The 25,514-nt window shown below is 33.4% G+C and overlaps 1 protein-coding gene and 1 pseudogene across 1 annotated transcript in view; one reads left to right on the top strand and one right to left on the bottom strand.

Moving 5' to 3' along the window:
* LOC134709299 (uncharacterized) overlaps positions 1-2,143 on the top strand; it is a 31,349-nt pseudogene extending 29,206 nt beyond the window's left edge.
* LOC134709890 (uncharacterized) overlaps positions 1-25,514 on the bottom strand; it is a 214,468-nt gene that overhangs the window by 89,177 nt on the left and 99,777 nt on the right. The window contains exon 4 of the mRNA XM_063570018.1: positions 8,846-9,097. Coding sequence (XP_063426088.1) covers positions 8,846-9,097 — 252 coding nt within the window. The remainder of the gene's footprint in view (positions 1-8,845; positions 9,098-25,514) is intronic.

The following is a 25,514-nucleotide window of genomic DNA, read 5'->3' on the forward strand; positions in this document are numbered from 1 at the left end:
AAGCTTGCAGACCCGATCTAGTTATGTGGTCAAAGTTTCTGAATAATTGGAATGGAGTTTCATTTTTTCTGAATGACAACATAGTTAAGGCTGCAGACATGCAACTATTTACAGATGCAACATTAACTTCTTTTGGTGGATTCTACCAAAATCATTGGTTTCAAGGCAATTTTCCGGAAGATTTGATTTTAACAGAAGAATCCTCTATTGCATTTGAATCCGGGTCCGTTCGCGCCCCTTCACGTTCGCACCCACTCATGTTCGCCCCCTTTCACCTTCGCACCCTACATATTCGCGCCAAATTTTAACTTGTTTTGTGTTTAATAATTTTGTAATCAAGTTTTGGCAAGTGTATTCCAATAAGTATATTTGTTGTTATTGTCTCAAAATATAGTGAGACAGCATTTTTTTGTGAGAATAAATATTAATCATGTTTTTGATAGTGTATTGTTAAAAAAAACCTTCTATCCATTAAATAAAGTGGGATTCTGTCAACGTTTTGTTTTGTGTTGAATAACTCTTAATCATGTTTTGGTTAGTGTATTGCTATAACTTTGTTTCATTGACTTGTTTCAAAATAAAGTGAGATTCTGACTACGTGCTGAATAATTTAATTTTATCATGTTTTGGTTATACATTAATAATGTATTGCAATATTTTTTTTTTTCATTTAAAATCTTCAATGTTTTTCTCATACCAAGCTAAATACATTCAGTATTTACACCAAATCAATTTAAAACAACAATCATAATCTTCCAATTATTCAACTGGAATTTGAAATTAGGCGCAAACGTGTAGAGTGCGAACGGACCTTGGGTGCGAACGTGCGAGGTGCGAACGTGTAGGGTGCGAAATTGTGTTGGGCGCGAACGGACCTGATACCATTGCATTTTTCGAACTTTACCCCATCGTTATGGCTTGAGTACTTTGGGGGCATTATTGGCCTAGAAAACGTATTCTTTTCTATTGTGATAATCTAAGTGTGGTTGAAATTATTACTAAAGGTCGTTCAAAGGTTCCAAGTATAATGAAGTTAATGAGGAAGCTAACTTTTCATTCCGCCATGCATAATTATGTGGTTCATGTACGACATATTCCTGGTACACAAAATTCAATAGCAGATTCAATTTCTCGTTATCAGATGGAGAAATTTCGAAAGCTGTCACCAAAAGCAGATCAGATACCCACACCTTGCCTAGCTCCAGCTCATTTGATGATGGTATAATTAAACAAGTTGAAGAACTATGGGAGGCATCCTTATGTATAAGTACTAGAAAGACTTATAATTCTGGATTTCTATGTTTTAAAACATTTATGGCTATGACTAATCAGCATCATATAAATAGTGTGCCTATAATAGATGAAGATTGCTTAATTTATTTTGTAACCTATTGCAAGAATTCTCTTAAGCTAGCCCATGCTACAATTAAATTGTATTTAGCAGGAATGAGGCATAATTATTTAAGAATAGGACATCCTGACCCTTTGTCAAATTGTGCAACGCTTAGAGTGTATATTAAGAGGTATTAAAAAGTCTCAGAACAATGTTAAACAAAAGAGATTACCTATTACATCTCAAGTTTTGAAACAATTGTGTTGTATGTTACAGCAAGGAGTTTTTTCTCCATTCGTCGACTTAATGTTACAGTGCTCTTTTAATCTAGCTTTTTTTGGATTTCTCCGATGTGGTGAATTTACGTATAGTAGTAAAATTGCCAGACAGGACACACTTTTAATTCAAAACATTGATTTCGATTTAAACTTTCAAAATTTCACAGTACATCTGAATTCCTCCAAATGTGACCCATTTCGAGAAGGTATTAACATTACTATTTTCGAAAATGATATTCTCAGCCCAGTTGATTTGATGAGAAGATATATACAAGTAAGAAAAAATCATGGAGCTAGGCCAGATTCTTATTTTTTTGTTAACGATGAGTATAATAACGCTCCTTTGTCTAGAGATACATTTATAACTCGGCTTCGAGAGTCCCTGTTCAGATTAGGGTATAATGATAGTAAATTGTGTGGTCATTCTTTTCGAATTGGTGCTGCTACATCAGCTGCAGCGGCATGGGGTCGAGGACCATATTATTCAGACTTTAGGAAGATGGTCATCCGATTGTTATATACGTTACATTAGAACTGACCCAAAAACTGTTTGCAACGCACAAAGCAGAATGTGTTGTTCCTAAATTTTTGATACATGTTCAGTACTATATCAAAGAGTTATAAAAACTACATTTTGTTAAATCTATATAGTATGGTTTTTTATTTTATGCGTTTTCATTTTCATATATAAATTCCATTCAAGTACTATTCTCTTTATGGTATACGGAAAATTTTGTATTGTCATTATTATATTTTTTTTTATTTTTTTTTTTTTATATGTATATGTATCATTTCTTGCATTGGGGGCGTTCACTCATGCTACTCGTTTCAATTTGGCCTACTTAATTTCAGGGAAATTATTTTCCCCCAATTCATTAATACATTTTATTATTTATTTAGGCTTTGTTTTATTTAAGTGTGATAATTAAGTTATTTTTTTGTACCTGTTGGAATCTACCACAGGAATTCTCATTTTTCAAATTTATACTTGTCTGGGCTCTACCAGTCAGGTTCGAATAGTACCTGTTGGGATCTACCGCAGGAATTCTCAGTTTTCAAAATTCATACTTGTCTGGGCTCTACCACTCAGGTTATAAAAGTACCTGTTGGGATCTACCGCAGGAATTCGCAGTTTTCAAAATTCATACTTGTTAGGGCTCTACCACTCAGGTTCTAAAAGTAACTGCTTGGATCTACCGCAGACATTCTCATTTTTCAAATTTATACCTGTTTGGGCTCTACCAGTCAGGTTTCTTAAATTAATTTTTCACCTGTCAGGGCTCTACTGCAGGTTCTTAAATTGCATAATTTAGACAATTTACTTTTTAATCAATTTAAAAATTGTTTTGAGTAGGTAGTGTTTTTCATATGGTTATTTTTATTCTTATTGTAAGTTTTAACGAGTAGCCCCCTAGAAAGCCAAATGATACATTTATTATTATTTTCATATGTATTTACTATAAAAGATGTAGAAATGATTGTGAATATGATTTTAGTATACTGTGTATACAAAAGTGTTTTAGTATATTAGTTTGTTAATAAAATTAGAATAGTTATTATAAAGTTTTGCGTATGATATCAGTATCCAGTACGGCAAGATATATGTTCCATCCTAGTTGAACATTTCCTTTTCTACTCTAAGCATCTATAGAACTATAGATAAATGTGGTATGATGCATGAGACTAGTTATTGTCTATAAGGACACATCAACTGTTCTTGTTGTATGGTATATATGTATGAGACTTGTTAGGTTTTAGGCGGAAATTTCTACTTGTTCTATGTGGTATGGTTCTTGAGACTTATTTATGTACTTAAAGACATTTACATTTGTATGTGGTATGGTATATAAGAATTAGTAGCATTTATTAGGAGACATCTATTGTTCCTTGTGGTAGGGTATAGGAAACTTGTTAATGTGCTTTAGAAGACATCTACTGTTTTATTGGTATGGTATATTAGACTTTTCAGTGTTCAAGGAGACTTCTATTGTTCTGAAAGTTATAGGTATAAAGAGGTGAATTTTGGCCGATTTTCATTAATGCAACCTAATGTCTTTAAAGTAAAAAAAATACGAAAGGGACAATCAACATCTAAACCATGAATTCAAATAAAGTTAATTAAAACCATGAACAAAATAAAATTAAAGTCCAAGAGACGAACAACAGTCCACAAAACACAGCTTACAATGAAAACGATCACTCCTAAAACAGCGAATGATCTTATAAAATAAAGAAGGGTATTTAACTTTGTCATTTTGTTATTATACACTGCTTACAGTGTTTTACATCCACAATGACATGCTTTTGTATTTTAAAAGCTTCTTTAGAAATTTCTCGAAGCATCTTTTATTCAAATAATTAAAGCGATTAAACTTCTAAACACATTTAATATGATTTAATTTAACACAACTTTAAACTAAATAAGAAACAGCCGCATTTTATTTAGTTCGTTTACATCCCGCTCTAGACAACCAAGTGTTTCTAACCAAGGTTACTTATTTCAATGTTGCCTACGATTTAGTTGCAAAGTCATGTTTGCATTTAAACATAATTACAAAAAGTAAAAAAGTTTGACTTAGTAAAAAACAGTTTAACCTCAATTACCACGCATATATTATGTTCTAACTTTAAATATGCCTTCTTTTATTATGAAATCTCATTCTCCTCCCTGATATTCACAATTAGCGATGTGCTATTTTAACATAAATTAACAAAATGATCGCTATTTGAAGATGGTACATTTGTGGGCAACTGCAAACACTTAAATAAAAGGCTGTTCCATGAACAAAAATAAATAATAATATCTTAAAATTACAAAACAAATATTCCTTGACCTAAAATATATACATTTATCTATTTTTTTAGCATACAAACATCGATTACCCAAGCTACATTTAGCTTTTTAATTTTTTTTTCCATTTTTTTAGGATTTGTGATAAATTTCAATTTTTGGGAAATTTTGCGCATCGAATTTTTTATTTTTATTTGATTTGGAAATTATGTATCATGTTCCATAAAGTTCATATGATCTTTTGAAAAATATTAGGGAACAAGAATTAGAAAAAAGCGTTTTATTTAATAATCGCAAAATATTTTTTTTTTCATGACCTTTGACCTTGATTTAACAGAAAAAGCACCGTACGATTTTTTTACGACCGGGCAAAACAGAAAGTACAAATTATCAGCTTTCGAATGATATATAATACAGCCGTGTGTTAGGTGGGTGCATTAAAGTCGTTAACTAAGCGTCTTTTTGAAATAAGTCACTCGCCTATTTGAGGATCTCAATTGTCGGAAAATATAATAAAATTGATTGTATGAACTTTAAAAACAGGACACAAATTTTCACCCAACACTCGAAACTATCGTTGTCAAATGTAAATCATTTTCTCTAATTTTTCAAAGAAATCAGTTTAAACTTGGACCGCTAAGGGGACCCAAAAACCCCGTGCTAAACATAGAAGCAGGATAACTGGAGACTTTATGTGTACATGTACAAATAAAGCAAAAATTTGTAAACTTATCATTTGTACAATAGATGGCTGATTAAAGAATAACATAAAATAGCAAAACATTTTACAATGTTATATATATATAGAGTGTTAAGTTTCCTGGAAATATGACCTTCATAATATTTGAAAACCATGCAATAGTATTGTTATTGTTTGATATTTTTTTAATTTATCTATCATGTTATAAATATACATGTATAGCATATTTCTTTCTTATTTGATTATACTGTTACCAATGATAAGGAGATGGAGACATGGATACATATATATGCACGAAGAAAAGGTCATAATGATTTATAATTCATATGCAAGCAGTGAACAATTATAAACTAAGGATTTTCTTATCCCAGGCATAGATTACCTTAGCCGTATTTGGCACAACTTTTTTGGAATTTTAGATCCTCAATGCTCTTCAACTTTGTACTTGTTTGGGTTTATAAATATTTTTTATTTGAGCGTCACTGATGAGTCGTATGTAGACGAAACGCGCATCTGGCTACTAAATTATAATCCTGGTACCTTTGATAACTATTTATCAAAAACAAAACAAAACAAAACAAATCAAATCAAGAAACAGATTCTTCCATTTTTTTTTATATATGTGATTTCATTCAAATAGAGAGACAACACGGGTACTGTAAACATATTACATTTTGATGGAAAATTGAAAAAAAAAACACTTTCAAAGACAATTTCTACATCATACGGTTACATTCGAGAAAATTTATGTCGATAAGAAAAATCCTGATCTGAGTTTCACAGTCCATTACATGCATGTTTCCCCTCCCCCCCCCCCACTAGATATAAAGATTTGGTTTTGAAGTTTGGTTGTAATTATTTCAAAATTCAGTATTTTTTGTCATTTGTGAAGGGGAATCACTCTAAAATGGTAAAAGTGTTGATTTTTTTTCAAACTTGATCTGTGTTTAGTGGTAGTAAGCATTACGTATAAGATTTATAACATTTGGATAAAGCAAACTGTAGTTAAAGAATGGAAACCAATACCAGGATGTATATATAAAAAAGAAGATGTGGTATGATTGCCAATGAGACAAATGTCCATAAGAAACCAAAAAAACATAGAAATTAACAACTATAGGTCACCATACGGCCTTCAACAATGAGCAAAGCCAACACTGCATAGTCAGCAATAAAAGGCCCTGATATGATATTGTATATAATTCAAACAAGAAAACTAACGGCCTTATTTATATAAAATCGAAGCGCTGTAAGCACAGTAGGCAGTTAACCAAAAACATAATTATGAAAACTGTAGCAATGTTGCTTCATTTTTTTTTAAAAAGATTTAAAAGTACAAACATTAAACAGTCATATAATTACATTTATGTTCATTTAATGAATTAATCATTTAATCATTACGGCAAATAATTCATATTTTATTAAGGTTTTCAAAAGCAACGTATATATCAAGTATATTTTTTTTTCATGGTCATGAGTCTGCTGGAGTAAGCAGTGGTACAAATTTGCAATGCTTGCAGTTCGTATAGTTGATTGTAATTGTTCATATTAGTTGACTTTAGTACCAGCTTGTAAAAGTATGAATGGACTTGCTTCCCTGGAAAGAAGACTGAGTTTGTGTTCTACAGTACAAAAGTTATGAGACACAAATCAGAAAAATGTTTACTACTACAGGGATCGATGGTGAGGTCCGATTGACCTGTCCATAGTAAATGTAAATGACTCCCATCTTCACCTCAAGTCCATTATGAAGTTTGGAATAAAATGACACCTGTGTTAGGTCTAGCAAAGTGATATACATATGTGACGCCTATGAGATTGACCTTGTATGTCATTCAATCTTTTTAAAATGACAAACAGGAATGGATATGGTTTAGGAGTTGGTATCTCAATCTTTTACAAGTTCTCAAAACACACACAAGAGAGTGAGGGGTGACCCTAGTGACTACCACTATTTTTTATTTGATTTTTTTATATATTGTCCCATACATGAATATATATGGTTTAGGGGTGGGGATCTCGACCATTATCAAGTTTTCAAACAGGAGGGGGTGCAGACCCCAGTGACTTCCCCTATATTTCATTTGATTTGTTATATTGTCCATTACATGAATATATATGGTTGAGGGGTGGGGATCAAACAGGATTGGGTAGGTTGACCCTTAGGACTTTCCCTGTATTTCATTTGATTAGTTCTTTTGTCCCCTACATGAAAATATATGGTTTAATTTAAAATGGGGATCTCGTTCCCAAACAACAAGAGGGGTTAGGTCACCGCAGAGACTCCCCCTTTATTTTATTTGATTTGTTATTTAGTCCCATATATGAATATACATGTATATGGTTAAGGGGTGAGGATCTCGACTGTTTTCAAGTTCTCAAACAGGTGGGTGCAGTGACACTAGGGACTCCCCTTATAATCGATTTGATTTGTTATATTGTCCAATACATGAATATATATGGTTTATGGGTGGGGATCTCAACAGTTTCCAAGTTCTCAAACAGGAGGGGTGGGATGACCAACATGGACTCCCCTATATTTCATTTGATTTATTATATTGTCCCATACATGGATATACATGGTTTAGGGGTGGGGATCTCGACTGTCCTCAAATATATTTTTTTTATTCTTTTTCATTTATCTTTTGGTTTTTAATTCTAGTGTTTATATTTATTTTACCATGCAAAGATGTATTTTGTCATCTGTCTGATTTTTTTAAATAATCAAAGATCGCCAAATCCATATCCGCTTCCGGCATCGGTATCCGATATTGTAATTTTATTCTCATGTCAGCCATTTTGTTTTCAATGTTGTTTTTGTCAGATACGATTTTACTCGAACTTACACATTATTTGTCGGCGATTTCTGTATAAAGCTAGCGGTTGAAAAAAATGAACATCGCTGTTATGAATGATAATGCTAAAAACAAGTTAGGAGACTTTGGTAAAAAGGTTTGCAAAAGTTATTTTTTTATTTCCTCTCAAGTCGGGCATGTCGAGCGTTACTAAGCTAGTAACCAAGTCGAAAGTTCGACTGCGAAGGTGGAAGGTCACAGACCTCGGACAACCGCTCATTTGAACCCCTAGCTGACTTCCAATTGAAAAGATACAAAAATTTCGTCTTATAATTTAAAATTGCCGCCAACAGCATGAACAGTGAAACTTATTGTAAGACTTCTGACGTAGTTGACTAAGTATTGACGACAAACAATATTCCTACGACTTTTGCCATTTGGGAAATTTAAACTTCTTGTCTTTAGAGATTTTCGGCGATTAAACATTTCATACATTTGTTCTTTGACAGCTTAGCCAAAATCTCAGGAGATAATAAACTACATAAAGATTCCTAATGTGCCCTACTTCCTATGTGCAACTTCAAAACTTTTGGATAAATCGACGATCATTTAAGGGTTTTCTGATCATATTTAAATCAAGAATTATTACACTATATGATGAAAAAACTGTCCAATTAGTTAAAAATAAAATAACATCCAGCTAGATAATAACAATGGCACATATTTCGGCATTTATTGGGTAGAACAAAAATCTTAATTGCTCGCATAAGGCAGCTTAACTGCCTAAATATGAACGAAAAACAAATATATAACACATAAACAAAAGACAACCACTGACTAGACTGACAAGGGTAAAATTTAATGCCCCTTCACTATGGCAGGGGCATACAAGGATTGTAAACAATTCTTACCAAATTATTATTCAGTCCAAACAAACTTTATACATACCTTTCTTTAATGGAATCATTTTCCTTTCCTTTATGTCAATCCCATTTTTTCCAAAATGTATAATAAGGCCATCCGTGGACTTCCAATCTGTAGGAATTTGTTCACCTATCAATACACTGGCTAAAGTGCTCTTGCCTGTTTTAACTGATCCTGCTAAATAAACTCGGTTTTCATATGAGGCATATGTTCCCTTTGATAGCAGCGCCTTGAATTCAGTTGGACTGCTAATCCTTTCCAAAAGACTATGCCTATCTGCAAAAATTTGTAAATATTTTTTCATTAATACATATGTGTCAACTCTAAAAATACTGAGTAAACTTTGTAGTTTTTAAACGGCCGCAAAGTTTTTGCGGTCGTATATTGGTATCACGTTGTTGTCCGCATCGACTGAAGACAGTTGGTTTCCAGACAATAACTTTAGTATAAGTAAATAGAAATACATGAAATTAATGCACAAGATTTATAACCTCAAAGAAAGGTTGAGATTGATTTTTAGGGTTGAGGTCCCAACAGTTAAGAATTAGGGGCCAAAAAAAATGGCTCAAATAAGCACCTTAGTACATTTTAGTTTCATACAATAATTTAACTGTGTTTAATTTTTAAGTGTATGAATCTATCTGAAATTATACCACAAGTATTTGTCCGAAAACTACATAAATGCTTGCTTTTTAACCCTTTTTGGCCCTTAATTACTAAAATAAATCCCAACATTCTACTTGTAGTATTTAACAGAGCAATCAAACTACTAATACACATTCAAGTTATTATCCTGAAACTAGAAAAATACTTGTTTTGAGTCCCTTATATATCAAAACGGTTGGGACCATGATGATCATCTCCAAAATCGATCCTAACCTTCCTTTTGTGGTATTGAACCTTCTTTAAACAAGAGTGCACACACTGAAATGTCTCGCCTTCTTTACTAATCATTGATATTATTTTGATAGTCCTAAGTATAAAGCTTTATTACAACTGTCACATAAACGTTACATTAACCAAGATAACTAAACAAAGACCAATGAAACATGAAAATGGTGTCAAGGTCAGATGAACCATGCCAGGCTGACATGTACAGCTAACAATGCTTCCATAAAACAAATATAGTTGACCTAATACTTATAGTTTAATAAAAATAGACCAAATCACAAAAACTTAACACTGAGCAATGAACTGTGAAAATGAGGTCAAGGTCAAATAAAACCTGTGCGACTAATATATAGATCATAAAATATTTCCATACACTTTTTATAGTTGACCGGGTACCTATGGCGTAAAGTATTTGATAAAAAGACCAAAACTGAAAAAATTAACTTTGACCACTGAACCATGAAAATGAGGTCAAGGTCAGATGACACCTGCCTGTTGGACATGTACACCTTACAATCATTCCATATACCAAATATAGTAGACCTATTGCATACAGTATAAGAAAAACAGACGAAAACACAAAAACTTAACTATAACCACTGAACCATGAAAATGAGGTCAAGGTCAGATGACACCTGCCAGTTGGACATGTACACCATACAGTCCTTCCATACACCAAATATACAAGACCTATTGCTTATAGTATCTGAGTTATGGACTTGACCACCAACACATAACCTTGTTCACTGATCCATGAAATGAGGTCGAGGTCAAGTGAAAACTGTCTGACGGGCATGAGGACCTTGCAAGGTACGCACATACCAAATATAATTATCCTTTTACTACTAATAAGAGAGAATTTAACATTACAAAAATTCTTAACTTTTTTTTCAAGTAGTCACTGAACCATGAAAATGAGGTCAAGGACATTGGCCATGTGACTGACGGAAACTTCGTAACATGAGACATCTATATACAAAGTATGAAGCATCCAGGTCTTCCACCTACTAAAATATAAAGCTTTTAAGAAGTGAGCTAACACCGCCGCCGGATCACTATCCCTATGTCCAGCTTTCTGCAACAAAAGTTGCAGGCTCGACAAAAAAATCATAGAGATCTTTTCACTTTAACTAAAGTTATTGTCCGGAAACCAAATGTGTCTTAAGACTATGACGCAGACGTTCAAGCAGACAACTACGACATCATACCATTATATGATCAATAAGAATGTTTGTGGTTGTATAATTATGGATCAAACTCCATTAGAAATTTGAATTGAGATTATGACCATACCTTAAGGGAAAGAATTTTTTTTGGGAAAAGGGGTAGGGTAAAAAAAGGGGGAGGGGGGTCAATTTGCAACAGCAAAAGTATATTGCACAAAAGCTAAAAATTTAATATAAATTCAAATCAAACAAGTGAAACTGCGAGCTACTGCTCACTGATGATACCCCCGCCGCAAGTGGATAATATTAATAGTGTAAAAATATGCAAGTGTTCGGTAAACAGAAAGTTGTCGAGTGATGTATCTGAAAACGCATCACACGGTATAGCTGACTTATATAAATCCTGAAACCAAATTTCAGAAATCCTTGTATTGTAGTTCCTGAGAAAAATGTGACGAAAATTTTCAACTTGGCTATCATGTGTAAAATCATACAAGTGTTCGGTAAACAGGGGGTTGTCAAGTGATCAATCTGAAAACACATCACACGGTATAGCTGACTTAGATAAATAGTTATCAAAGGTACCAGGATTATAATTAAGTACGCCAGACGACCCTGAAACCAAATTTCAGAAATCCTTGTATTGTAGTTCCTGAGAAAAATGCGTCGAAAAATATTCATGGGACGGACGGACAGACGGACGAACGGACTGACAGACAGAGGTAAAACAGTATACCCCCTTTTTTAAAGCGGGGGTATAATAACCAATTCTATGTTCTTTGACTACAGTTATTCTGTGTCAGAAACCTATTATCAGTCAAATATTTTTAAAATTACAATCCAAATTCATACCTGTATCAAATGTTAATATTGTGTCCATATTTGCCCTAACTATTCAGGGTTGGGCCTCTGCTGTTGTATCCAGCTGCGCGAAGCAATTTATTGTTATTGGTTTCAAAAACATCTAACTTTAACAATTCTGGAGGAAAAATTAATTTTTAATTGTTCTCTCATACACCATTATTCAATTTAATTTATAGTAAACCGGGAAATTCTGGCATCTTCTTTTTAAGATTTACCAACAAAATCAAGATTTGCTTAAATTTGATTTTTTTTCATAAAAATTTTGAAAATGTACAGTTTTAATACATGTATATAAATCAAGTGATTAAACCTTTTGTTGGTTCATGCAGATTTACAATTATTGGTCATGTTTGCCTGTTATAACAAATTCACAACAAGAGGCTCTCAAGAGTTTGGATCGCTCACCTGTAATTTTTAATAATATTCATTATACCTACCAGTGAAAATTGACATTTTTTAAATTAGAATATAATACGTGTTGTCTAGTTCTCATTGCAAACATCTAGGTGATCTAGAAATAAAAACAGGATGTCCGATCACCTTACCTGTGTAATACACCCCACTACATGTAAATATACAGGTATTCTCATCAGTTTTTATTTTTGCGAGCAAGCGAACAGATGTTCTCGTCGCTGCAAAGTTTTCAACAAAATTAGAAATTTAGTTTTTGTTCCATTGAAGACTTCTTTAAATAACAAAGTTTTAATAATATATCGTTAAAATTGAAAATTTAAATATATTTGAGTATGGAATCCGATCTCGAGGTGCACGAGGATTCGGAGGAGGTAAACAAAGATACGCCATCATTTTTACCGGCAAGTAAAGATATGTCCAGAACCAAAACCACTGGTAAGGCTAAGAAAAAGCCGTCAAAGTCAACTGCATTGCAGCAGGAATATGACAAGAAAATCAAAGGTTTGCAAGATAATTTTGATAGTAAATTTGATACATTATTTAGCATGATGCAATCGTTAGCCAATGTTAGAGAGGCAAATAACGATAGTATAGTTTAGAATAGGGATACGCAAGGTATGCCGAGATCTGAAACTAATCCAGATTCAAGGGGTCAGAATAGAGAAACACAAGGTTTGCTCAGATCTGACACTCTTAGACCCATTATTCCACTAGTTTCGAATCTAGACGAGGATTTGGGTTCTGCTAGAATTTCTAGGAATATAGATTTCGACGCAAGGTCGGAAATTTTTATTCATGTTAATCCGACAGAAAGGGATATACTTGGTGATATTCGCTCTGACAATGAGTCAGAAAATGAGAGCGAAATTAGATTTGAGCAGTCAACAGGTAGTGTTGCTAGAAAAGGTGAAAGGTTTATGAAACATGTACAATTAAAATCTGTTTAATTCAAATGATGTAAACAAAGATGTTGAGTTAAGCTCAGACAATATAACTAGACATAATGTTTTGTCAGAATTGTTTAGTGAGGATATTGCCTCAAACAATGATAAAGGTAGTGTTGGGTTGATTATGGATCAGGCTCAAGTCACTATTTTGGAAAACTCCTGGCGGTGTCAGCACCCAGAGAAACTTTCCGCTTATAGAGAGGAATACAGGAGTTGTTTTCCTGTGCATGATAGTGCTGTAGAGTTCTTGCAAGTTCCTAGTCTGGACGACTTGCTAGAGCCAATGATGAGAAAGAACCATGGGCCAAAGGCAGTAAAGTCATGGGATACTGGCCATAGGCAATTATATACACAGCCTTTAAAACAAATTGAAAAACTTTCATATCAAGGACAAATGGCGTCTCGAATGAATGTGATTTCAGGCATGTATATGCAACAGACAATGGGTACTCTACTTGGGAAGCTTGAAAATTCTCTGTCTTTAGAGCATGAGGAGAAAGAATCATGTTGTCAAATTGTGAAAGATTTGTTCTCAATGTCAACTAAGTCTTTGGACCAGTCGGGTAGGACTGGTACATTCTTTCATTTAGTCAGACTGCATCATATGAATCAGGTCTTGTGAATGTGTCTGATATAAAAGACAAAACTCAATATTTGCCTCTATCAGGAGAAGGTGTTTTGGGGAATGGTCTTAAGACATGCCTTGAAAAGCGCAAGGAACAAAAAGATCAATTGAATGATTTATTACCTGAACTAGGTCAGGGTAGGAAGAGAAGGGCAGATTTTGACCGAGATTGGCAAAATAAAACTCCCAAGTTCAATGTTGAGCATAAATGTTAATGCCAATAAGACTAGAGGCTCAAATAACAATAGGTTCAATGTGCCTAAGACATCAAATAGTGGGAGACAGCCACAAAGAGACAATCAAGGCTATAAGGGTCCTGCAAAAGAGTCAAATAAGGACAAGACCAACAAGACTGGTCAGAGTAGCTGGGGGTCTTTTCGGACCCCCAGAAAGAACAACAGTTGACTCAAAGGTAGGCTCATGTTTAATGATGTGTACAGAGATTCCGGTAGGGGGGTGTCTAAAATATTTTCTTCAAAATTGGAAAATGATAACAACAGATCAGTGGGTACTTTCTATAATAAAGGAAGGTTACAAACTGGAATTTCTTCAAAGACCTGCATGGACAGGCATCAAGAAAACAATACTATCTCACAAAAACGCAGATATATTTTTGGCAGAAATAAATTCTTTATTAGAAAAAGATGCTATAGAAAAAGTATTTTTTCCGGAATCTCTCACAGGTTTTTACAGTACACTATTTCTGGTGCCAAAGAAAAACGGGAAAATGAGACCTGTGACAAATTTAAAACCATTAAATGCACATCTAAAGAAAGTCCATTTCAAGATGCACACAATGAGCAAAGTCATAAATCTAGTGAAACCAAAAGATTGGGCAATTTCAATAGATCTGAGCGATGCATATTTCCATGTACCAATTTTTCAGAAACATCGTCCGTACATGAGGTTTTGCATAGCAAATCAATGGAAAGCAATGTGCTTTGGACCAACATGTGCTCCTCGAAGTTTCACAAAACTGGTGTCAGTAGTAGCTGCATATCTGAGAACTCAAAATATCAGAATGTCAGTATATTTAGACGATTGGTTGATAGTCAATCAAAACCAACAGCAATTAGTTCAGGATCGTCTGAAATGTCTCAATCTGTTGGTTTCACTAGGCTTTATGATAAACATAGACAAATCGAGCCTAGTTCCAAGTCAAGTGATAACTTACTTAGGGGGATTTTTTCATTTAGACAAGGGCCTAGTTTATCCAACAATGGAAAGGATAGAAAAATTACAGATATTACTAGAAAAGATGCTTTCAGGTCAAAATTTGGCTCTAGATTTTTTGAAAATTTTGGGGATGATGGCATCATGCATCGAATTGATTCCCAATGCTCGTCTCTTTATGAGACACATCCAACTTCATATGTTAAGTTTTTGGAGACCAGTCAGCAAAAATATGTTGGCACATGTTCCATTGACACAACATCTGAAATCCCATCTTTTATGGTGGAAAAATTCAGCCAACACGCTGAAAGGCCGATATTTGCAATTGCCGAAAATCAATGTGACCATAACGACAGATGCTTCAATGAAAGGTTATGGGGGTCATATGGGAAAACAGATTTTTCTGGGAGTTTGGAACTCAGAACAGAAACTTTGGCATATAAATTGTTTGGAAATGAAAGCTGTAACTTTGACAGTTCAGCATTTTCTGAAAATTTTGAAGGGAAAATGTGTTCTGATAAGGAGCGACAACACAAGCGTAGTGCAATACATAAATTGTCAAGGGGGGACGAAGTCACCAAATTTATATTACTCGACTTGGGAGCTATGGCAGATAGCAATTCAAGACAACATAGTATTGAAAGCAGCCCATATTATGGGCAGGAAGAATGTTTTAGCAGATCATTTGAGTCTGGAAAAGGTTTGTCCGACAGAATGGTCTCTGAACAAGTCAATAGTGCAGCAGATTTTTCAGATATGGGGAACTCCTTTGATAGATTTGTTTGCGTCATGGGAAAATCGCCAGACAAAAATCTTTTGCACTTGGACTCCTCATCCCAATGCTTTGGCCTTGGATGCTCTGACAATTCCTTGGGAGAACATGTACGCGTATGTGTTTCCCCCAATTTGTCTGATTCCAAGGATATTGTAGAGGCGGATTTAGGGGGGGGGCAGGAAAAAATTTGGTTGTTTATACAGGGAATCACTGATGCGTGACTGGAGCGGGCCCCTTCTTAGGTCAGTCAGTGGGCCCCCACTTATGAAAATTTCTAAATCCGCCACTGTATTGCAATATAGGGCAGGAATTCGCTAGTGAAATTTAAGGGTCAAAAGTGTTTATCCAATTAAAAAATAAAGGAATCATGCAAATATGGAGAATAAACATTGTTTAAATATCAAAGTGGGTTAGTCTTTATTGCCAAATGCAAAAAAAATGGATCCAATTAAAAAAATCAACAAAAAATCAGCACTTGTTATGTGCTGGCAGTTGAAAACTGTAGACAAAAAGTGTGACATTTCTGCAGTGGCAAAACCCCTAGCCATATTTAGAATATGCCTGAAGAATTTTTCTACTATAATAGTTGAAAATCAACTGCAAAATGATCGGTCTATCATTTAGAAACTCCATTTTGTACAGAATCCGATTATTGCTGCAAATAAAATACGTTTGAAAATGGACAAGTGCATGTAACTTTTCCCGTCAACAAATGTTCCATGCACCTTTTCATTAGCTGATTAGCTTTGGAAACAAGTTATTGGTCCAGCATGGCAAATTTTGAAAGGTGTCAACAATGGGTACAATTTGGATTTCATGATTTTTATCAATCAACTGAAGTTTGAAAAATATAGAAGGTAAGAAAATTTATTTCATTTTCGTGTCAATACTGTCCAATAATACTCATCTTTTTATAACAGTTGTAATTTTGTCAAAAAATATAAGTTTATCTTGTATTTAAACAGGTTTGACCCTTACGATATTCATTTTATTGCTGGAGAGATTTCTGTACATAACATTAACATGAAAATATTTACCAATGAAAGGTGTCTATGATACATGCAAAAGCTTTTTTTTGTACGGTTTGCCTTATCAATTTATTTATTACATGAAATACCACAGATTAATTGCCAATTTGATTAACTAGTACTTGTATTCATTCTCAGCATTATAAAGATAACTGGCCACTTAATTTGAAAATATAAAATGTAACATTGACACCAGAATAAAAACAATATTACTTTATTACACTTAATGCATAGTTGGCCAGTGCATGATATTAAATCAAATATAAATTTTTGCTGAATTCTTAACAGAGAAGTTATTGATCTTTCTTGATTTCTAGACTTTACAATATTTATTTGTTATTCTTATTGTTTAAAGGCATGTAACATTGACACATCTTCTGCGTCCAGGTTACATGCTACAACCTAATAAATGTGCATACAATTATTCAATCAATAAAATCTTGTTGAAATTTAAATTTGCTTCATTAAAATGATATTAAAGAAATAAATGAGTTTTAATTATTTGTGTTTATTTTTTTCCTGATTGACTAGCAACTTTTCCTCATCATTTGTTGGTGTTCCTGTCAATGTTACATACATAACCCAGAATTATAATGTTTAAAAGCATTGATTTCCAAACCTCTGTTATGAGCTTTAAAATGAGTTTATCTGTGTTTATAAATGACTAACATATGAAATATTGTCATCACACAATTTCTTTGATGCTCCTATGATAACTTTATGAGTAACACATGTAACATGGACTACGATTTTTGTATCAGGTCATTTTTGTGTTACATGAGAAGATTTTACTGTGTTGAAATCAACAGTTAATCTAATTTTTAATATTCAAAGTTATCATTATGATATTTATTTTAAAAAATAATGTATAAAGTAAACCCAAATTAAACTTTTTTTTCATCAAAAAATTGTGTATGTAACATTGACAGAGTTTATTAATTAGACTTGTACATGTTCAGGCCAGTGTTACATGCGTAAACAAAACTTACTGCCATATGGAGCTATTATCTTATTTTTATTTTACAAAATTAAAGCGTTTTCATGTTTTCCTGTTTAATTTGTCTTTTAACACTAGTTAGTAACATTGACAACAATATTTTGTGTATATATTTTCCTGGCAGATGGTGATGTGATGTACTTTCTGTCAATGTTACACGCATGAACAGAATTGATAACATTTACTAACTCCTTTGCTCTATAAAGAGATTATTGATAATTTAACTTGTTTTACCACCATCAAACTTCATCTTTATTTCTAAATATAGATATTCTTTTTAGAAGTGTATTTCCTTCATTGACAACAAAATTGGTGTCGGTCTTGAAAATTTACATGCAATTTTTAATAAAAAAAATCTACAGGCAATATAAACCTAAGAAAGAAAAAGATGATCAGCAATAAATGTGATGAAGAAAACTCTCAGGAAGATGCTGCAAAAAGATACTGTCCCTGTCAACCAGTCAGATGGTGATGTCCCTGGCAGCCAGACAGACGGTGATGTCCCTGTCAGCCTGGAAGATGGTGATGTACATATCAGTCAATCAGTTAGTTGGTGATGTTCCTGTCAGTCAGTCAGTCTGTGATGTTCTTGTAAGCCACTCAGAGGGTAATGTCCCTGTCAGCCAACAGATGGTAATGTCCTAGTCAGCCTGGCAGATGGTGATGTTCATATTAGTCAGTCAGTTGGTGATGTTCCTGTCAGTCAGTCAGATGGTGATGTCCCTGTCAGCCAGTCAGATGGTGATGTCCCTGTCAGCCAGTCAGATGGTGATGTCCCTGTCAGCCAGTCAGATGGTGATATCCCTTTCAGCCTGTCAGATGGTGATAACCCTATCAGCCTGGCAGATTGTGATGTCTGTGTTAACCAGTCTGATAAGGTCCCTATTAGTGAGTCAGGTGGTGACGGTCCTTTCAGCCAGTCAGATAGTAGTGTTTGTCTGTGTTAGAAAACCAGATGATGGTGACTGTGTATGCAAACATACTAGTGATCTCCAATTTGACCATTCTACAGCAGTGTAGAAGATAGTTATTTCAAAATCTTGTTTATTTTTCTCTTTTCAATCACCAGTCAACACATGTATCATGTGTATTTACTGATGATCATTTTAGAAATCATGAGGAATTCAATTTGTAACATTTTTTTTTAATTGTTATGCCAATAATTGACATTCCTGAATATCTTTTGCATTTTAAGAGGTTCAGGCTCCTTCTGATTTCAAAATAATAATAATAAACTCATCATGGATACCAGAATTGAAATTTTGTAGGCCAGAAACGCTTTTCGTTTACAAAAGACTCTTCAGTGACGCTAATGAAACAAAAAAGTAAAAGAAGGCCAAATAAAGTTGAAAACAGGACTATGGTCTAGTGGGTGTTGGTTTTCTCTTCTGAAATGTTTTACACTGGTCATTATGGGGCCCTTTAAATTGTGGCTTCCTGTAGTTTAGGTAACAAGTTTTCAAGATGAAATGGCATTGAAAAATCGAAACAAGATATTTGAGAGTTTCTATATTATTGTAAATTTTATAATCTATACATGGATTTTGGTTCTGACTGAGGGTAGATTAATTGTTGTTTTGTTTTTTTGGTTTTTTTTCAGATAGATAGTTGAAGTTGTTGGAGACAGAAAACAAGAAACAAGAAACTTGTTTTGAATGTTTGAAATAAAATTTATTGTTTAAACCTTAAAAAGTTATCATAAATGTAAGATTAACCAGCAGAAATAAAACGAGATATGGGGTAATATGTCTATCAGACAACTACCTCAAAGATGAAACCCAAATTGTTCTTTATAGAAGTTATGTAAATGATTGAAAATAAGATTCTCAATAAGTGCAGCTGTATCAACCTCTCGTAGATTTGTCCATATTTTGTCTTGGTTTTTCATACTATTAGTTTTAAGTTGGCTGTGTCACATGAATGAGGGATACATGTAATCATTTTGTACCCTTACTTTGACAGTATTAGTTATTGAGTGAGAAAATTGTGGATGCTGATGGTTGTGTGGTTGTCTTCTTATCAATCTCATCCCTGTGCATAAAAAAACCGGTTGCTTACCTACTGATATAAAAATGTTTCATGTTGTGGAAATTTTGGATGACTCCTTCATCAATTGATCTATCTTTGGTCTTAATTTTATTTTTCTGGTTATTTTGACATCTTTTAATTTAGCCTTCCATAGTGTACCACCATGAACAAGCATAACTACTGGTATAGTTAAAAAATATGTCTGCTGTCTGAAATTTAGGTGAATAGTTTTGGTATTAACCACTATTTAAATAATATCATATATGAGAAATGTGGCAGTATAATTGTATAATTTACATTCAGATGGTTGTTTGGAGGCTTTTTATACCTTTAAAGGTCAATTCTGGCATGGTTCATTATTCATATTTTTTGTGTCCACGTTACATGCAACATTTAAGTCACTATTTTATGACAGAAATGAGATAATTGCAAAAATATTAATACAATTTTTTAATGTGAGGGTAACACAATGAAAAAGAGCCTTTACATGTTCAGAATTTTTTTTTATCTCTTAAACATTGAATGTAACATTGACAGAAAAGTAGAGGAAACTTGTTTTCACAAATTTTCTGAAAGAAATGAAAATATACATTTTAGAGTTTTGATGATAGACAATGTTTTGTGATCAATATATATGATATTGAATGTTGAATAAGTTAAGGAATCATTAATTTCAATTTGGAAAAAGTGTCCATGTTACATGCTCCAAATTCATTATTTGCTTTGGTTCCAAACTGACGCAAGTTTAAAAATGATTTTTTTGGTTACAAATAGAAGGACACCATTTGTAGCAATCATTTGTAAAAAATTTAGAAGCTTATAATGATTTTTCTTTTTTGCTTACAATGTCACACTAAAGTAGCATTAGCGAATTCCTGCCCATATATGAGGCAGTTCCACTGTCAGATTATCTTGATTGCGCCCCAGTGGCCAAGGAGACACTGGTACACAGAGATTTTACAGTTACTGATAGCTTGCCCAATAAGACTACCAGTAATGGACAATTTGTTGTCTCAGTCCAAAATGAAAATGTTTCATCCAAATCCAGAAATATTAAATCTGACAGCATGGCTTCTTTCGACAGACGTTTTAAAACAGGGATTTTCTGAATCAGCAAGAACATTGCTCTCAGCTTCATGGCGCGATGGTACAAAAAAGGACTATTCCTCAAAATTCGAAAAGTTTAATAGCTGGTGTGGTGAGAGACAAATTGATCCATATTCAGCAAATTTAAATCAGATTGCCGATTTTTTGCCTTATTTATTTCATTCTGGTTTGCAATATAGGACAATAGCAGGTTATCGATCTATGTTATCTGCAGTGTTACCTCCAGTGCAAAATTTTCCTGTCGGCCAACACCCTAACATAGTTAGAATTATCAAAGGTGTTCTTAATTCTAGACCTCCAAAGGTTAAAATTCTGCCTGAATGGAACTTAGAATTATTGTTACTGGCTCTTGAGAAGAAACCTTTTGAGCCTATGCAAGAAGTTGATTTAAAGCATGTAACTTTAAAAACAGTGTTTTTAGTTGCCATAACTACATTCAGAAGACGTAGTGATTTGCAAAGTCTCCGTATTGATGACAAGTCAATGAGAGTTCAAAGTAAGGGTATTACTTTTGTAAGACATGGCTTAGCCAAGCAAGATAGACAAAAACATTTTGGAGAAAAATTATTTGTTCCCAGTTTTCCAGAGAAAACTTTAATAGATCCAAAAAGAGCTCTTTCAGTTTATTTGGATAAAACTAAGAATTTTCGGGGAAAGTTGAGTGAATCAGAAAGAATTAAGCTTTTTCTGGGAATAAATGAACCGCACAAACCGGTATCAACAGCAACTATTTCAAGTTGGATTGTACAGGCTATTAGAATAGCTTATAATGATGACAATATGAAAGTAAATGCACATTCCACACGTGATATAGCTCCAAGTTGGGCTTTGTACAAGGGAGCTTCTTTGAAATCAATTCTAGATTCTGCCGACTGGGCAGTTGAATCAACATTCGCAAAGTTTTATTTGCGAGATTTTGATACCACTAAAGTTTTTAGAATAGGATATAAGCATACAAATTCATTTATTTGTATGATATTTTATTTGTATTTGCAGTATAACATGTAGCTGTATATAGATGTAAATAGTGGGTTTTTTGTTATGGTGGTAGTATTTTATCCTGTTGGAAAGATATTTGTTTGTGGATTTTTCTTGAAGAGAAGGAAATTCATCCACCACCGTTGAATGAATTCAACACTGCTTTGGAATCAGTGAGTATTCTAATTTAATAAATGTCAATTTTCACTGGTAGGTATAATGAATATTATTAACTAGAGGCTCTAAAGAGCCTGTGTCCCTCACCTTGGTCTATGTGAATATTAAACAAAGGAAGCAGATGGATTCATGACAAAATTGTGTTTTGGTGATGGCGATGTGTTTGTACATCTTACTTTACTTAACAGTCTTGCTGCTTACAATTATCTCTATCTATAATGAACTTGGCCCAGTAGTTTCAGTGGAATATGTTAATAAAAATTTAAAAATTGGCTATAAAGGACAATAACTCCATAGGGGGTCAATTGACCATTTCGGTCATGTTGACGTATTTGTAAATCTTACTTTGCTGAACATTATTGCTGTTTACAGTTTATCTTTATCGATAATAGTATTCAAAATAACCAAAAACAGCAAAATTTCCTTAAAATTACCAATTCAGTGGCAGCAACCCAACAAAAATTTGTCCGATTTGTCTGAAAATTACAGGGCAGATAGATCTTAATCTGATAAAGATTTTAACCCTTTGTCAGATTTGCTCTAAATGCTTTGGTTTTTGAGTTATAAGCCAAAAACTGCATTTTACCCCTATGTTTTATTTTAAGCCATGGGGGCCAACTTGGTTGGTTGACTGGGTCACGCCACACATTTCATAAACTAGATAACCCAAAGATGATTGTTGCCAAGTTTAGATTAATTTGACCAAGTAGTTTCATAGGAGAAGATTTTTGTATAAGATCATTAAGATAACTAAGATTTACGAAAAATGGTTAAAAATTGACTATAAAGGGCAATAACTCCTGAAGGAGGCAACTGACCATTTTGGTCATGTCGACTTATTTGTAAATCTTACTTTGCTGAACATTATTGCTGTTTACAGTTTATCTCTATCTATAATAATATTCAAGATAATAACCAAAAACATCAAAATTTCCTTGAAATTACAAATTCAGGGGCAGCAACCCAACAACGGGTTGTTCGATTCGTCTGAAAATTTCAGGACAGATAGATCTTCACCTTATAAACAATTTTACCCATGTCAGATTTGCTCTAAATGCTTTGGTTTTTGAGTTATTAGCCAAAAACAGCGTTTTACCCCTATGTTCTATTTTTAGCCGTGGCGGCCATCTTGGTTGGTTGACCGGGTCACGCCACACATTGTTTAAACTAGATACCCCAATGATGGTTGTGGCCAAGTTTGGATTAATTTGGCCCAGTAGTTTCAGAGGAGAAGATTTTTCTAAAAGCTAACGACGCCGGACGCCAAGTGATGGGAAAAGCTCACTTGGCCCTTTGGGCCAGGTGAGCTAAAAATGGAACAATTTGTTCCCAAGTTGAGATTTTTAATAATAGAGTTATACCTCAAGTGAAGGGGCCACCACCATCCACAAGATGAATTTCGAGATACATGTAAGTGTAGATTGAAGGAACATGACAAAAATCAAAACTGATGAGAATACCTGTATATTAATTTACCTGTAGTGGGATGTATTACACAGGTAAGGTAATCGGACATCCTAGGGATGTTTTTTTTTCTAGATCACCTAGATGTTTGCGATGAGAACTATTTAACACGAATTATATTCTTATTTAATAAATGTCAATTTTCACTGGTAGGTATAACTCTATTATTAAAAATCTCAACTTGGGAACAAATTGTTCCATTTTTTGCATAAATCTTGATCAATGATTATTTTTGCTTTTTTATATATATTTATGAGAGACTCAAAAATCCGATTAAAGCATTCTTTGTGTCTGTCATATTGTCTTCAAAAGCCAAAAAATGCATTTCATCCCTCTGTTCCATTTTAGCTATTGTGGCTCTCTTTTAATTAAAATAAAAAAAATATACTTGATACTCTGAAACTCATTCAGCCAAAGTTTGGCCGAAATTAATTTAGCAGTTTCAAAAGAGAAGATTTTTTTTAAATTTAACTAAAACAGGGGTCTACATGTTGCGCCTTATCCAGGGCTTAACAATAATGTGTCTAATTGTCTGGTACCAGAGGAAAAAAGGTTGGACAAATAAATGCTATATCAAGTTGCAATCAATAATTTAAAACTGGTTCATTGTCAGGTACTTTGTAAAAGGTAAAAGGCATACTATTCTTGGAAACCAGTCTTACTGATCGGAATCAGCGATGCACTTTGTAGATAAAGTAACTTGGATTGTGATTAAATAGTTGACACAGCATATGTTTCTGACACAGTGTGAATTTGGTCTAATGAACTTTTTTTTTTGGCCTTTGAGCAATTCACTATACTGTTGAATATTAATCCTCTCAAAATAATGTTTGAAGAAATTTTCTTTTTATTTATGAAATTTCAAATGAAATGAAACAATAATTACTCATTTAAATACATCATCAAATATTTATTGTTATCACTTAATGGTAAAGATTGTTTTAATTTATCAGTTGGTTACGTAAAAGTGAATATACATTGTATATTGTATTAAACAATGATTTAAGTTTATTCAACTACTATACTGGACAAATAAAGATAACTCCAATTGAAATTTGCAATTAGATATTTCTTGCTATTGCGCAATTATGTGCAATTGAAAATATTTGCTATTTCACAATACTGTGCAATTGAAGATTTTTTGCTATTGCGCAATACTGTGCAATTGAAAATTTCTTGCAATTGCACAATACTGCGCAATTGAAGATTTCTTGTTATTGCTGAGTACTGTGCAATTGACAATGTCTTGCTATTGCACAATTCTTAATATAATAATTTTAGATCCTGATTTGGACCAACGTGAAAACTGGGCCCATTATCAAAAATTTAAGTACATGTTTGGATTCAGCATATCAAAGAAACCCAAGAATTCAATGTTTGTTAAAATTAAACTAAGTTTAATTTTGGACCCTTTGGACTTTAATGTAGACCAATTTGAACACAGGACCAACAATTAAGAATCTACATACACAGTTAGGTTTGGCATATCAAAGAACCCCATTTTTTCAGTTTTTGATGAATCAAACAAAGTTTTATTTTGGAACCCTGATTTGGACCAACTTGAAAACTAGGCCAATAATCAAAAATCTAAGTACATTTTTAGATTCAGCATATCACAGAACCCCAAGGATTCAATTTTTGTCAAAATTAAACTAAGTTTAATGTTGGACCCTTTGGACTTTAATGTAGACCAATTTGAAAACGGGACCAAAAATTAAGAATCTACATACACAGTTAGATTCTGCATATCAAAGAACCCCAATAATTCAGTTTTTGATGAAATTAAACAAAGTTCAATTTTGGACCCTTTGGGCCCCTTATTCCTAAACTGTTAGGACCAAAACTCCCAAAATCAATACTGACCTTCCTTTTATGGTCATAAACATTGTGTTTAAATTTCATAGATTTCTTTTTACTTATACTAAAGTTATGGTGCGAAAACCAAGAAAAATGCTTATTTGGACCCCTTTTTGGCCCCTAATTCCGAAACTGTTAGAACCAAAACTCCCAAAATCAATACCAACTTTCCTTTTGTGGTCATAAACCTTGTGTTTAAATT

The sequence above is a fragment of the Mytilus trossulus genome, chromosome 3 (assembly GCF_036588685.1).
Source record: "Mytilus trossulus isolate FHL-02 chromosome 3, PNRI_Mtr1.1.1.hap1, whole genome shotgun sequence".
Taxonomy (NCBI): Eukaryota; Metazoa; Mollusca; class Bivalvia; order Mytilida; family Mytilidae; genus Mytilus; species Mytilus trossulus.